A 13454-nucleotide genomic window follows, 5' to 3' on the forward strand; every position below is an offset into this window, starting at 1 on the left:
ATCTGAGCTATGAGCACCTCAGTAATAGAAAAGGTAAAAATAAATACACAAAAATCGAGACTGATGTAAGCCAGAAACATCATTGAATTAATATTATGCAATTAACTGACCGCAGTAAGTTCCTGTCATTGCAGTAACTGCAGACTTATTAAAATCTGTTGGATGTACTGCTTAAAATAAATAAATAAATAAATAAAGTCCATTTATTGAACTAACATTGAACCCAGGGAAAACACACAAACCCAGTTAAATGTAAATTGAATCTTTTATCACAGAGATGTAATGCAATTCATTTATTCAGAGACATCTGAGTGAGGGACTATACAGAGTGGTATAGCATCAGGACACTGAGCATACCACCAGAATGGAAAAAGGACTGATGGATTTTAATTATTGAGGGAGTTTAAAGGAACTAGGTCAGTATGCTTTAGATAAAAGCAGATTAAGAGTACACCTCATGTATCTGGGCAGCTGAAAAAAGGAGAGATCAAGGGCTGCAGCAGGGAGTCATTTACATTTCTGTCAAATACAAAAATAAAGGAGCAGAAAGAGGAAGGGTGAGGTGTAACAGCCGTTTCCTCCAGAGATTTAAGTCAGAAGGGGATACAGATGTGGATCCTAACATCCCCTGTGATTCCAAGTATCGGTTTATATGGCTAACTTTAGACAAGATTAAAGCAGTATTTCACATAAATGTACTTACAATGGAGGTTTTGGACAACCTGCTGTGGTGAACAGTCTAACCTACTTAGCCAAACTAATTCAGAGCTCATTAGAGACTGAAAAGAAAACTCCTGAGGGGAATCAATACTCAAATTTGCCTTTTTTCAGAGGGCAAGACCAGCTTAAATCATATATCTTTGTGGTACTGTAGAACTAATATATTCCTACTTTCCTATTATTTTAAAATGTGAGAAGTGTATAAAAAAAACCTATCATTATTGCAAATAAATTGTAACAATAAGGGTTGGTAACATAACATTTCAATCCTCTTCATTAAACTGAAATTGGCCAGAGCTTATTGCTATGAACAGCCTTGATACAGTGAGCCTTCCATTCCCCGCTGCCCAGGGCACTAAGAAAATGAACTGTTGTGAAATACAACACTGGAAAACGTGACATGTGCTGCAATTCTGTGATTAATCCTATCTGAAAGTAAAACATGTGCAATCCTGATCCCTACAACCTTAGGTGCTGCACTGGATTTTGTCAGTTTGGAGGTGAAACTGAGGATTTCTTTTTCTCTTACTTTGCCTCTTCATCTCTGGCAACCAGCAGAGACATGTGATTAGATGCAGAAGCTGTTCTCAAGATGTCAACGGCCCTAGGAGGGAAAAATAAGTAAATACATCAAAGTTTCAGTCAAAGTGGGTAATGCTAAAGTAGTGGGAAAATAAACACATATTTAATGTAGTTAATCATTTTAACAGCCAGATACAGAGAAAAAAAGCTCGTCAGTACCGTAACCCAAAACTGAGTGGTGAGTCAGTGCCAGGTGACAGCTATAACCTGGGATTGCCCTCTGTTTCCCACCCTTTTGTCCCCATCTCTCCTTGGTCAATCTTACTGCCCTCCTGGATCTCCTTCAGAACTGACAGCTCCATCAGCAGAAGAGCATTGCTCAGACACTTCATTGCTCAGGATTTCACTCCGAAATACATACAGTAGTTTTACTTTGAATTTTAAATGTACATCTTACTCCAAAACTAGGCTCCACATCGATCTCTGGTGGTCCAGCTGCAGAAACCTTTCTCTGTCTTTTTTTGAAGCAACATCTCCTTAATTGTCCCATTACAACGACACTCGTTAGCTGCATCATTTACTCTCACCATTATTCAATCAGCACATGGTTATAAAAATATTGTATAGCTTAATATCTTATAATGCTATTTACACATACATTCAATAAACAACAACATTATAAAACAGGCTTATTCTGTCATTACAAAAGCATTTAAATGCCTGTCACTTTCCTACAATGGTTTTCCATGATAAGATTTATCGGATCAATTCATTGCCAGTTCAGTTCCAGTGACCTCAGTGGAGTCATCTTTCATCAGTGGTCAATACGATCCAAATAATCCCAAGCAGTATTCCAAGCTCTAATAAACATCTAATTAACAGTACACACATACCTTTCATTGGTTACTCCAGTTAAGTTTTCCCCATTGACATCCAAAATGAGATCTCCCGCGAGCAAACGGCCTTGCAATGAAATCAACAGCAATTCATCAATCAACAGGAGAGTGCTGAACATATGATATCATGCTAATAAAACAGGATATATTCTTTCAATTTAAAGTAAGCTGCAATATCAGGAATCCTGACTACACCACGCTATTTTAAATATCCTACCTCACACAGTAAAATAAAGAATTGTTTCTACAGCTTTTGCTTTAGAGCAGATTTGCAACCAACATAAATAACTAAATAAAATTACTTACTATCCACAGCAGCAACCCCTCCAGGCAGAATTCTCTTTATGAAAATCCCATAATCTTCTGCTGTTTGCGCCCGGTAACCTCCAATTATTTTAACTCCTGCACAGGAAAAGAAACAGGCAAGAAAATGGTTATTCCACCAGTGCCAAACTGATTTACAGCCAAGTCCCTAAAAGGCAGACAAATTAAACTTCTACTGACTGCAGTGTGAGCTGGGAAAGCTCACAAAGTGCTTTTAGATCTGGTTTCCTCTGAATCAACAGAACGTGCAACCTACTTACCTAATCCATTCTGACAATCAGAAAAAGAAATGCGGTGAACAGCTCGATTGATTCCATGAGGGCCCATAATTGTCCTAGAAAATAGAATAAGAATCATTAAATCCCTCATAAATCAGTGTAAAGTTAATACAGAAGAAAGTACAGCGACCGTGTTTGTAACACAAACCCAAAGCAGCTTCTTGGCAACTTCATATTATTTGATCCCTCCAAAGAAAATTCAATCTGTTTATCGAAATCCGAGATGGTAAAATAAAGCACACATTACTTCCTCTTCTCCCAAAGCATTTCAGGCCAAATTCTGAATCCCACTTTGCTTATAACAAAAGGACTGAAAATCCCACAGCCTGGTCCAGCTTAACAGTTTGGCAAGAGCACATTGCAACATCTCAGCTCAACGAATGAATATTGGAACAGAACCACAACTAAGACAGTGCATACAAAAATATTTCCTAAGTTATCTACCATGTAACTGTGATTATTCATTAACATAATCTTTTCCCTGCACTCTCTCACCTTTCCTTCAACACCATTCCATTTAAAAAGGCAAACGCTGCCTGCTCCCCTGCACAGCTCCCAGCCAGGCCAGCACTGCAGGATGGCACATGCAATGAGTGCTCCGTGGGCACTTGATAATGGTAAAGAACTGAAGAAGTACACAAAATAAAATCAGATCCCTGAAATCTACATTCACAATCTCATCAGAAATATCTGGCTGTGGGAATGTAAAGGGTAAGAGGCATAAATCCAGTGCACCAGAGATGCTCTGCCCTCCCCCTGTACCATTCTGGGAACAGACTCACCAGAAGAAAGCCCCAGCACTGTTCAGGTTTTCCTGCTTTGACCTACATTTTGTTCTGTATTAGATAATGAGCAGTGCTTTCTAGAGCATGATGCTGAAGTGAAATGGAACAACTAGAATTCATTAACAGGGGAAAAGAAGATCAAACATAGGACATAGTGACCCAAATCCTCCCACACGGCCAAATCCAGCACAGGGCTTCAGCTCCAAGCCTGAAACCCCACATTTCTGCAAAAGCTGCAGAACGTGTCATTAAAATGTGCCATGCATGAGAAGACAAAAATGCAGAAGGTCCAAATGTTGCTAAATTCCAGCACCAGGTGAGAAATTCATGTCCTAAAGAACGTGCCAACTTCTTTCATATTTGTGCAAGAAAACGAGCTGAGCCCTTTATCAATGGGTAAGCACTTAAAAACACAACAATCTGCTCCAGAACCTCAAATTCCCAAGCACTTGCAATCAGCCTTCGCTTCATAAAGGCTCATCTAAGAGCAGCCCAATAACCATTCTTCCCATCCTTTTCCTATCTTGCCTTCTGTTACCACTGTTCTGTTTCTCATGCACTTGGACTCTCGCTGGCACTCTGCAAAGACCCACAGACTGGCATTCATTATTCAAAGCATATTCTTTTCAGTAACAGAGATCTCAATTACACTGCATTTCCTTAATTTCATCACAGTACTGCTGCGTTGGTCCATCCAAAATACTGCACTTTCTCCTTAACTTCTGAAGCATTAGTGAAGAGCAAATAGAGCAACACGTGCATAGAATATCAGAAAACTTTCAGAAAAGAGAATCTAAAAATGAGCTTCAACTTCACACCATTTATTTTTGTGAAGTCTGAAAATAATAGATCTCAGATTTTAAGTCTTCAGTATTTCAAAGGCTGTGGAGCTCGCCGTGTACGTGCTATAGATCACAGCATATTATCAAATTTAGGCACGGAATACATCATACAAAAGGAGCTACGTTTCCAGGAGCAATGCTTGGGAGAGGGATCCAACTCACATGAAATTGATTGTGAGAGGATACAGAGAATGTGAATCAATTGGCAGCAGTAACAGAAAATAATTTCTTTGTAGGAAAAGATGCAAATTAAATAATCAATTGAACATTGCTGCTCCCTCCTGTAGAAGTCACTCAAAACCACCTGTGAGCAAGCTTCCAGCAGCAGAGGGAAAGGGATGAGAGGCAAGAGATGAAATAAACAAGCAGGTGCTGACAAAAGGCGTGCTGTGACTTCATTACACTGAAATTATGAAAAAAATATTCCAAAACACTTCAACCAAAGTCCAGGAACCTTAGCAGACAGCTTTGTGCAGATGTTCCAGTAAGGCAATCAGTGACACCTCCGATACTCTTTTCTATTACTTTGTTACCAGCACCCACACTGAAGCCAGCAGTTGTGTTTCATACCTTCTGGAGACCGAGCAGAACACGCAGCTCTGTTCCGTTCTGACTTCCTCAGAAGTTACCAGTCCCTGCCACCTACCAACTACTGGCTGGACTTGCCAAAGGGTAACAGCAAACCCTCACAATTAGCATCACCTGGCACTTAAAGTCTATAGTTAACCTCTGACTGCTTACAAAAAGAAGGCAGCAGCTGAAAACAGCTGCAGCTTGTAAAAGACTGAAGGCTGCTTTCCCCAGCTGCAGGCCCAAATGCCAGCAGACCCGAACGTACCAGTACAGCAGGGAGAGACCATCAAAGCGCTCCGGCTCGTCTTCGTCTCCAGGTGAGAGCAGGGACATCCTGCAGCACAGCACAGCGCAGCAAACACCCGACGTGCAGCAGAGCTTCCCAGTGCAACTGGACCAAGGTTACGTGCAGGGCAATTTCTGCTCCTAACCAAAAAAAAATCAGACAGAGCCCCAGACGAGCGTCTCTGCCTGCTTAATCTGCTTGAAACCCTCTGCGTCACATGGACTAATTCAGCCACGGAGGTAACGTTTGCTTTTTCTCCTTTGAAACAAGGATTTGTAGCAACTTTAAAGAGACTGATAAACACAAGGGAGGGAAGTCGCTCGCATTTACTAAAGCTGTGATTATGTGAACTATATTTAGCAGCAGCAACCAAGGGAAATAATTAAACTTATTCACTCGTGTTCTTCCAGTTCTTTATGTGCTCCATCCAAACAAGGTCAGCAGCAGCAAGTCCTGACCTCCACAACGCAGCCTGCCCAGCAAACTGGGTCACCTCCACCCGGCACAAAAGGGAAAGCCCACGGAGCAGGCGGTCGGCATTAAACAAAGGCCATCACGCTATTACCCTGCATTCTCTATCACAGCACTGATCCCTGTCGTGCTGTAACTGATTTTTAGCCTTTCAATACCCAGCAGTCACAAGTTAAGCAGAACTTGATGATGTGTGTTCACAGTAGGAATGGATGCTGATGTGTTTCAGTCAAGGCAAGCAGAACTGGTGGAAGAGATGATCTCCTTTTGTTAGTATATCCTCCGATGGCTTTTATAGCATGAGGAGGTGCAAAGCAGGTAAGATTCTGCAAGTCGTGTTCTCCTACAAAAACAATCTGTGAACAACCTGTGACCCTTCTGTTCCTTTAAAAAAACCAACAAAGACTTTTCACTTGTCACCTAATGCTCAGAACTGCCTTCTTAATCCAAATGAGGCTCAAAAATTGCCCCCCAGTTTCCGTGCCCACTTCCAGGAATGCTTTGTCACGGAGCTGCCAGAAGAACCACACAGCCCTGCAGTGCCTGCTTGTCTCAACAAACCCAACAGTACAGCAGGATACCTAACAGAACCATTTTCTGTTGCTACGTTGAGAGTAATCCTGTTCAGAAAAGAAAAAATACAGCACAATTTGCAGAGCTTGGAATTGCTCCTGCTACACCTTGGTCCTTGCACTGATTTTCAGAAGTTCTGAGCTTCTCAGATCAGTTTGGTTACCGACTATTTTCCACGTTTGCATCACAATGCACTTCTATAATCCCCCGCTTCCTAAAATACCTTGACAGTATTGCAACCTAAAACGAAAAGCAAACGTTGTGTGTTGGCTGAAAGCTTTACAACAAATCCTCCCTGCAGCAGGGTGTCACCCTGCCACGAGACAGCATCTGCCAGCGTCTGGAGCCACGCAGTGGGACAGCTTGGCTATGCAAGGAATGCGTATGCTGAGCCCAAGTGCTTTTCTTTTGTTAAAGTTACAGCAACTGTGGTTTCACGAGCACGTGGACATGCCAGGGAAACAAGCCTTTTGCTTACAAGCCTTGTACTTATTACGTGGTGATCAAGAATTTTGAGATCAGCCCTCAGACTGCACTCCCAGTACACAAGACAGAAAGCTGAAGGCTGAAAGCCAAAGTGACCCACAACAGACAGACAAGCCTAAGGATGGAAGTAGAAATAGGAACGCAGCCTTCCCAACTCCCACAGAGCAAAGGACTCCCACCAGCCTCATTCAGATTGTTCACACACATTCAGTGATGAAAACGTGTGCTCTGTAGTCCTTTCTATTCAGTTTAACTCTGCTACTGTTACTGGTATTAGTCCAAAAGAGGAAAAAAATCACTGTTGTTTTCAGCACTGTATCAATTGGATTTGCTCCAGGCAAGGTTACAGATGATAGCAAATAAAATACCCATTGCCTTCCTGCAACTATTTTTTCAGTGTTCTTAACAGTGCAGTTCAGTTTGTGGTATCACTACACGGAGCATTTGTCAAAACAAATCACTCAGACCAGCACAGCGTGCTCCCAGCATCGTGCTTTCTGCAGCACAAACACACACCACTAAAAACACGTTTCAAAGCTACACATTTCCATTATTAAAAAGCAAAGACTAATCCTTATTAAACCAGGCACAATAAACTTCCCAACAACACGTACAGATGCAAAGTAGCATCACCTCCTTATTACTCCAAACTATTTTTATTAGTTTGGTAATCAAAAATGCATCCCTTGTTCAAATACTTGCTCCTCCACTCCTTCTTCAAGAGAAAACCCTGCAGTTCAGCTTCCTGAGCTCCTCCCCAAGGCTTCTACCCCTCTTCACCTTAAAATCCTCCTGCTGTGCTGCTCCTACTGTTCCTAAAGAATCGAATACAAAACTGGGATCACTTCTGGTGCCAGCTCTCTGCCTTTCAAGAAGGTACTCTGTGCAATACAAGTTCTCTTTTACTTCCAGAAAGAGCTAGAGACACTGTGACACCTGCAAAGCTACTCCTGCTAAGTGCAGGTCAGACTGAACTCTGGTGGGAGATGAGGCACAGCTGTGTAGCAGGCAGACAGGCTCCATTTCTAACAGCCAAACCATCCTCATGTGGCAATGTTTTACATTATGACTCAGCTTTCCCCAAAGAAATTTTGTAATGCTTTAGCAACCAAAATGGATTACAGGATAATTTAGCAGATGATAAAAAGTCCAGTATCGTCTCTGATAGCAAGATTCACAAGATCTTTTACAAATTAAAAAGAGTTTTATGAAAACTCCATTTAAGCAAATGACGCCAACAGAACCTTTTTAGGTTTGCTGACCCTAAAAGGTGAAAATTCATTGTGACCCCAGGGACCCAGCCAAGAGAACACTTTATCACAGTGTAAACAAACTCTTTCTTCTCATTTATCTCAAAGCATTAATTATTCAAAACTGTATTTTGTTGATTAGATCACACACATTAAAAGAAAACATATAATTATGTGCTGATCAGTAAACACAGAAGAAAAAAAAGCTGGAGCAACAAACAGTGTAATTGTGGAGAAGCAGGAATGGTTTGAGGGTAACCCCTGCAAACAGCAGGAATGTATTTAAGTTTAGGTAAACCACAACTAACATTTAATCAGCTGCATTCTTAAAGCACTCTACACTGATACTGTTTCCCAGAGTTTAAAACTAGTATAGAAAAACGACAGTCTGGCACCACGATGAGGCTCAAGTACAGTTACAGCACAAACTTCATATGTGTTCCTTACCTGAAAAATTGCTTTAGGAAGTCAGTGACCCATTAACCATTTATATGAAACACTTCACACAGCAAGATGTAACTACTTAAAGGTGTGTTTTCGCATTACACACCTATCACCCTTTATTTCCATTTGCCTCTTCAAACCTCAGTAAAAAGTTAACTCTCTTCAATTCTTTATGCTGGCTTTTTTCTGTTTGCATGATTTAACTAAGTTATTCAAAATGATGTAATTAAGCTATGCTAAATCACTTAATGAAGCTTCTCAGCACCACAAGCTGAATCCTATTGCACAAACACAGCAAACATGATACAGACCAGCAAGAGCTGCCTGCTTTTAATTACAGATTCAATGATGCTGTTGGCATAGTTACCAAGCAGTTTATGACATCAAAATAATTCTTATTATTCTGAAAATACGATGATTATATCAGCTCCATTCAGTTATGCCATATAGTTAGGGTATGTGCACAAGGAACCTGTTTGCTACACAGCTCACAAGTATGTGCCCATAGTCTTGGGACCATTAAGGAATTTTTCCATGGGATTTATCTGTGGAGAAGCAGCTCAAATGAGTGCTGAGAAACCTGATGAGAAGCACAGGAGCTCTCCTCCCTTTCTGTGTAAACTCATTAGTGTCGGTGTCACCATCTGTAAGTAGTTGTTTCAGATTGTTTCAGTGTCAAAGTTACTTTTAAGGCATCATCAAAACATGTTTCTACGTAGACAATGCAAAAACTTTCACGTTACAATCCCATAACTGGTGTAAAAGTACTTACCTTTCATTAGAAGTTGTTAAAGGATCTGTTTCGGGCATTTTCTATTTCATAGAAGCTCAGAATGAAGAATTCTGAGACAAGAGACTCATATCTGAGGCAGTAACGGCTGTAAAAACAGAAGAAAAAAAAAAAGAAAAAAAAACTGTTTTAAATTCACAGGACTACGTCTCCTTTCATGCATGCCAACCATTCCATCACTGCCCCACACCAGGGTCAGGTGGGGAAAAGAAACAGCGATAAACCAAACCTTTCAGTATCAAAAAAAGCAGATAACAGCTTAGGACCTGACTGCACGCTGTACTGAAACATCCGACACCCTCATTTATCGTTCATCTACTGCACATGGAGAAGTGAACGTACACCTAAAACCTTCTAAAAAGCGAATGAAGTCATGAAGTCACCGGGATTAAAACAGCTGCGGGCAACGCGATGCTAAACGGGCTCAGCTGCAGCCATCCGAGAGCAGGGCTGGAAACCAGCCGCTATCAGCGCTCAGCGCCGCGCCGCTCGCGGACCGCAGGTGTGGCGGAGCTCCGGGCCGCAGCGGTGCGGCACAGCCCGCACGGGAACGGAGCCCCGCGCGGAGAAGCGAAGCGGTCCCTGCCGATACGGCTGCGATGAACGCTTTCGGATCCCCGGCTGAAGGCTGCGCTCGGAGCACAGCGGTGCGCTCAGTGCCCGCGCAGCCCCTGCCGGCCCGCAGCGCCGCGCCCCGCTGCCCCCGGAGACAAAGAGCCCGCCGAGCCCAACGGCCGGGATAGTTACCTCGGTATGCGGACGCCGCCCGAGCGGCGCGTCGGGGGACGGGGAGGCGACAGCGGGAATCCCGCACGCCTCAACGGGGCGGCGCCCACGGCCCCGCGCGCCGCTCGCACCGCTCCCGCCCTCAGCCGGTCCGCCCCGGGAGGGCGGTGCGCGCGGCGCTGAGGCGGGCCGTGGGGAGGCGCGTCTCGCGCCGTCCCCGCCTTCTCTCGCGAGAGCCGCGTGCCGGCAGCATGTTGCCGCGGCCGCCGCTGTGCGCGGGCGCCCTGCGGGCCCTGGCACTGGGCAGGGCCGCGCACCAACCGTGCCGCGGCGGCTGGGCGGCCCGCGGGCTGCGGAGCTCCAACCCGTACACCCGCCGGCAGGAGGAGGAGTGGCGGCGGCGGAACCGGACGGCGCTGACCTACATCGCGGCGGCCGCCGTGGGCATGGTGGGGATGTCGTACGCGGCCGTGCCGCTGTACCGCCTGTACTGCCAGGTAGCCCCGCGCACCCCGACCATCCCGCCCCCGTCCCCGCGGCGCTCCGAGCGGCGCCGAGCGCGGCCTTTCCGCCTCTGTGTCCGCAGGCAACGGGGCTGGGCGGAACCACGGGCGTGGGGCGCGGCGCGGAGCGGCTGGAGGATATGCGGCCCGTGCGGCAGCGCCCGCTGAAGGTGACGTTCAACGCGGACGTGCATGCCGGGCTGCAGTGGAACTTCCGGCCCCAGCAGAGCGAGATCTATGTGAGTTGCGCCGGGTTTACCCTGCCCGGGGCCGTCCCGGCTCGGGCTCCCAGCCCTGCAGGACGCGCAGCTGCTGCAGCCTCGGGGTTTGGCTGGCTCAGCTCACCGCTCGGTCTGGGCGCTGATAGGGATTGCCGCGCTGTGCCCTCGTAGAGCCCCGCACTCACAGCTCCGTGTGCAACCGCCCTGCTCGGGAAAACTGGGTGAGATGCAGGGTGCACGCGTACACCGTCACAGCTGCTCTTAATTCACGGTGGGGGGGGCTGTCCAAAAGCAAAACATTGGCAAAGGCACAGAGAAAGTGACAGCTAACCCCTGAAGGGCACGGAGGGGAGGGCTGCAGTGTGCCCTGTGGTTCTCCTGCAGGTGGTACCTGGGGAGACGGTGCTGGCGTTCTATAAAGCAAAAAATCCTACAGACAAACCGATAATTGGGATCTCTACCTACAACGTAGTGCCCTTTGAAGCGGGACAGTACTTCAATAAAATACAAGTAAGTGAGCACAGATATGAATCGTTATTTGTTAATTCAATTCTAATTTCAGTCCTGGGTATCATTCTAAATATGCCAACATGTTAAGAAAATCCCTCAATTCCTCATTTTTAGCCTCACCCTCTTCATAAAAAGCGGTTTTAAGAGGTTCCCAGTTCCCTGGCATTTGGCACAACTGTTGTCCTCTTGCTTGCACAGTTGATCCTTCCCCTGGCTACAGGGATGTACAGGGAATGAGAGTTAAAAGATGAAGTGTTCCCAAACTTTTGCAGAGAAAGTTCACAGTTTTGTCTCATTTTTTTTCCTTTCCCATGCAGTGTTTTTGTTTTGAAGAACAGTGGCTGAATCCTCAAGAGGAAGTGGATATGCCTGTCTTCTTCTACATCGACCCAGAGTTTGCAGAGGACCCCAAAATGGCTAAAGTCGATTCGATCACCCTCTCTTACACCTTTTTTGAAGCAAAGGAAGGACAGCACTTACCGCTCCCTGGCTATCAGTAATGGGCAATCTCTACCCCTGCCTTCAGCTCCCTGACTGCTACTTATGAAACCATTTTTCTACAAAAAGAAAAGCTGAAGGAGCACTGCGAGACATGATAGAATTATTAAACTACTGTGGGCACATGCTGGTGTTGTGGAAGCATGTGTTTCTTATTTAAGCTTGTACAGTTGGAATGTTACCTCTTAGGAGTAGTATTTCATCAGAAGACAGAAGGGATCTCTTTGTGGAGTAGAAAGTTGTCTCAAAGCCATCCTTGTATCAGATGATACATGCTCAATGAATTCCATGAGGCAAATTTTTAAATCTAAGTGTAAATTGAGATATTTAATTTTAGAGGAACAAATTATTTTATTAAATACCTAACATTGCATTGCTGGCTCTGAAAAATAATTAACTTACCTTTATTCAGTGAGAGGTTTTTACTTCTCATTAGCAATCTAATCAGTTCATGGACTCTCAAAACTTGACTTTATTGCTTCATAGCCTTCCCATAGCACAGAAAGATGGGATGAGTTGAAGATGATGCTCCTCCTTGAATTATTACTGAATCAGTAGTTCATTTGGTAAGAGCAGACTGCTCTAGAATTGTTGTTTGAGTGAGGAATTTAAGCATAAGCATTTCAAATCTGTGGACTGCTTGTAGAAGCATCTGACTTGGAAGGGAAGTAATCTTATTCTTGTGTTTATAAATTTTCTGTATAGCTTCCATGTAGGAAACTCATTTAAAATATCAGCACTGTTACAGATTCCTCTTTCAGTCCTGTGAGAGCTGTACACTGGGCACCTCTATACAGAGAGAAGTTAGACTTGGATCAGAAAAGTTCTGAAGGGAAAGACAGAACACAGCAACTGCTCTGAATCACAGGCTGAAGTACCAGCAGAGATTGGTACTCAAAAACCGAAGGGATGTCTACCACATTCAGAGGTTAAGTCTGACAAAGTCTGCCCAGACATGATCCAATTGATCAGAGTACATCTGAGTACTCACTGCTTACCACCAGAACACGTAACCCTGTATTTATCTAACTTTTTGTCATTATCTGGGGGGGAAAAGGGATAATAACACTTCATCATAACCCTGCAAATAAGGGCTGAGTCGCAGAGCAAGTTGAAGTGATGTAGTCATTTTCAGACAAATTAATCTCAGTTGAATATCTCATCTACTAGGCCAGTTTTTTCTACTCCTTTCAGTGGACGATATCTCAAAAGGTAAGACTGATGTTGGTTTCTGAAGACTTAAAAAGGTACTGAGTATATCATAAGTTGCCTCGTCTCGGTTGTGTTTGCATACAATAATGGTAAGAATGGTGCCCTTTGAAAATATGCAGGTGCTACCTTCAAAATGCATTTTTGTACTGAATACCTCATGTTTAAAAGGATTCTGGATGACATTATGTCATGCTTTCACTGTATTTATTAAAGTTTAAAACTATCATTAGTACTGTCATCTCTCTAATACGCTTTATCCAGCAGAATGTGGATCCCACACAAGTGAAATGTATCTGTATGAATAGACCAGCAAGCTTTATAATAAATCTATAATTCCAGTCGTGCTTCAGAAAAATAAAGTTCAAGACAAATCTTAGAATCCAGGCTAGGGAAAAACAGTAAAATCTTACCTTAGTTGTCTTTACTCCACTGTCATTTAGAAGAATGAGCTGATGCTGGAAGTCCTCTCTACCTTCCTTTGTTCTGGCCACATGTTTTAGAAGAAAATATCCTCTTGAAAATGATAGTTCCACGAAGGCTGTCT

The 13454-nt window shown here is 44.0% G+C and overlaps 2 protein-coding genes across 5 annotated transcripts in view; one reads left to right on the plus strand and one right to left on the minus strand.

Annotated features, from left to right (window-relative positions):
* The window catches only part of STXBP4 (syntaxin binding protein 4), a 54802-nt gene extending 44651 nt beyond the window's left edge, over window positions 1–10151 (minus strand). Inside the window, exons 1-6 of one of the 4 annotated variants that reach the window (XM_085240275.1) lie at window positions 9988–10151; window positions 9223–9328; window positions 2723–2796; window positions 2445–2540; window positions 2136–2205; window positions 1250–1324 (exon numbers count right to left, since the gene is read on the minus strand). In XM_085240275.1, coding sequence (XP_085096401.1) covers window positions 1250–1324; window positions 2136–2205; window positions 2445–2540; window positions 2723–2796; window positions 9223–9260 — 353 coding nt within the window. In that variant the 5' untranslated portion in view covers window positions 9261–9328; window positions 9988–10151. The other 3 variants (XM_085240276.1, XM_085240277.1, XM_010721584.4) reach the window with 3 other exon arrangements.
* Window positions 10152–10166: 15 nt separating this feature from the next.
* Window positions 10167–13136, plus strand: COX11 (cytochrome c oxidase copper chaperone COX11). The gene is made up of 4 exons (XM_085240284.1): window positions 10167–10463; window positions 10553–10708; window positions 11075–11200; window positions 11518–13136. Exons 1-4 carry the CDS (start codon window positions 10218–10220, stop codon window positions 11698–11700), a joined length of 711 nt encoding a protein of 236 aa, XP_085096410.1. The 5' UTR covers window positions 10167–10217; the 3' UTR covers window positions 11701–13136.
* The last annotated feature ends 318 nt before the right edge of the window (window positions 13137–13454 follow it).

This window comes from Meleagris gallopavo, chromosome 20 (assembly GCF_905368555.1).
Source record: "Meleagris gallopavo chromosome 20, MGAL_WU_HG_1.1, whole genome shotgun sequence".
NCBI classification, from domain to species: Eukaryota; Metazoa; Chordata; class Aves; order Galliformes; family Phasianidae; genus Meleagris; species Meleagris gallopavo.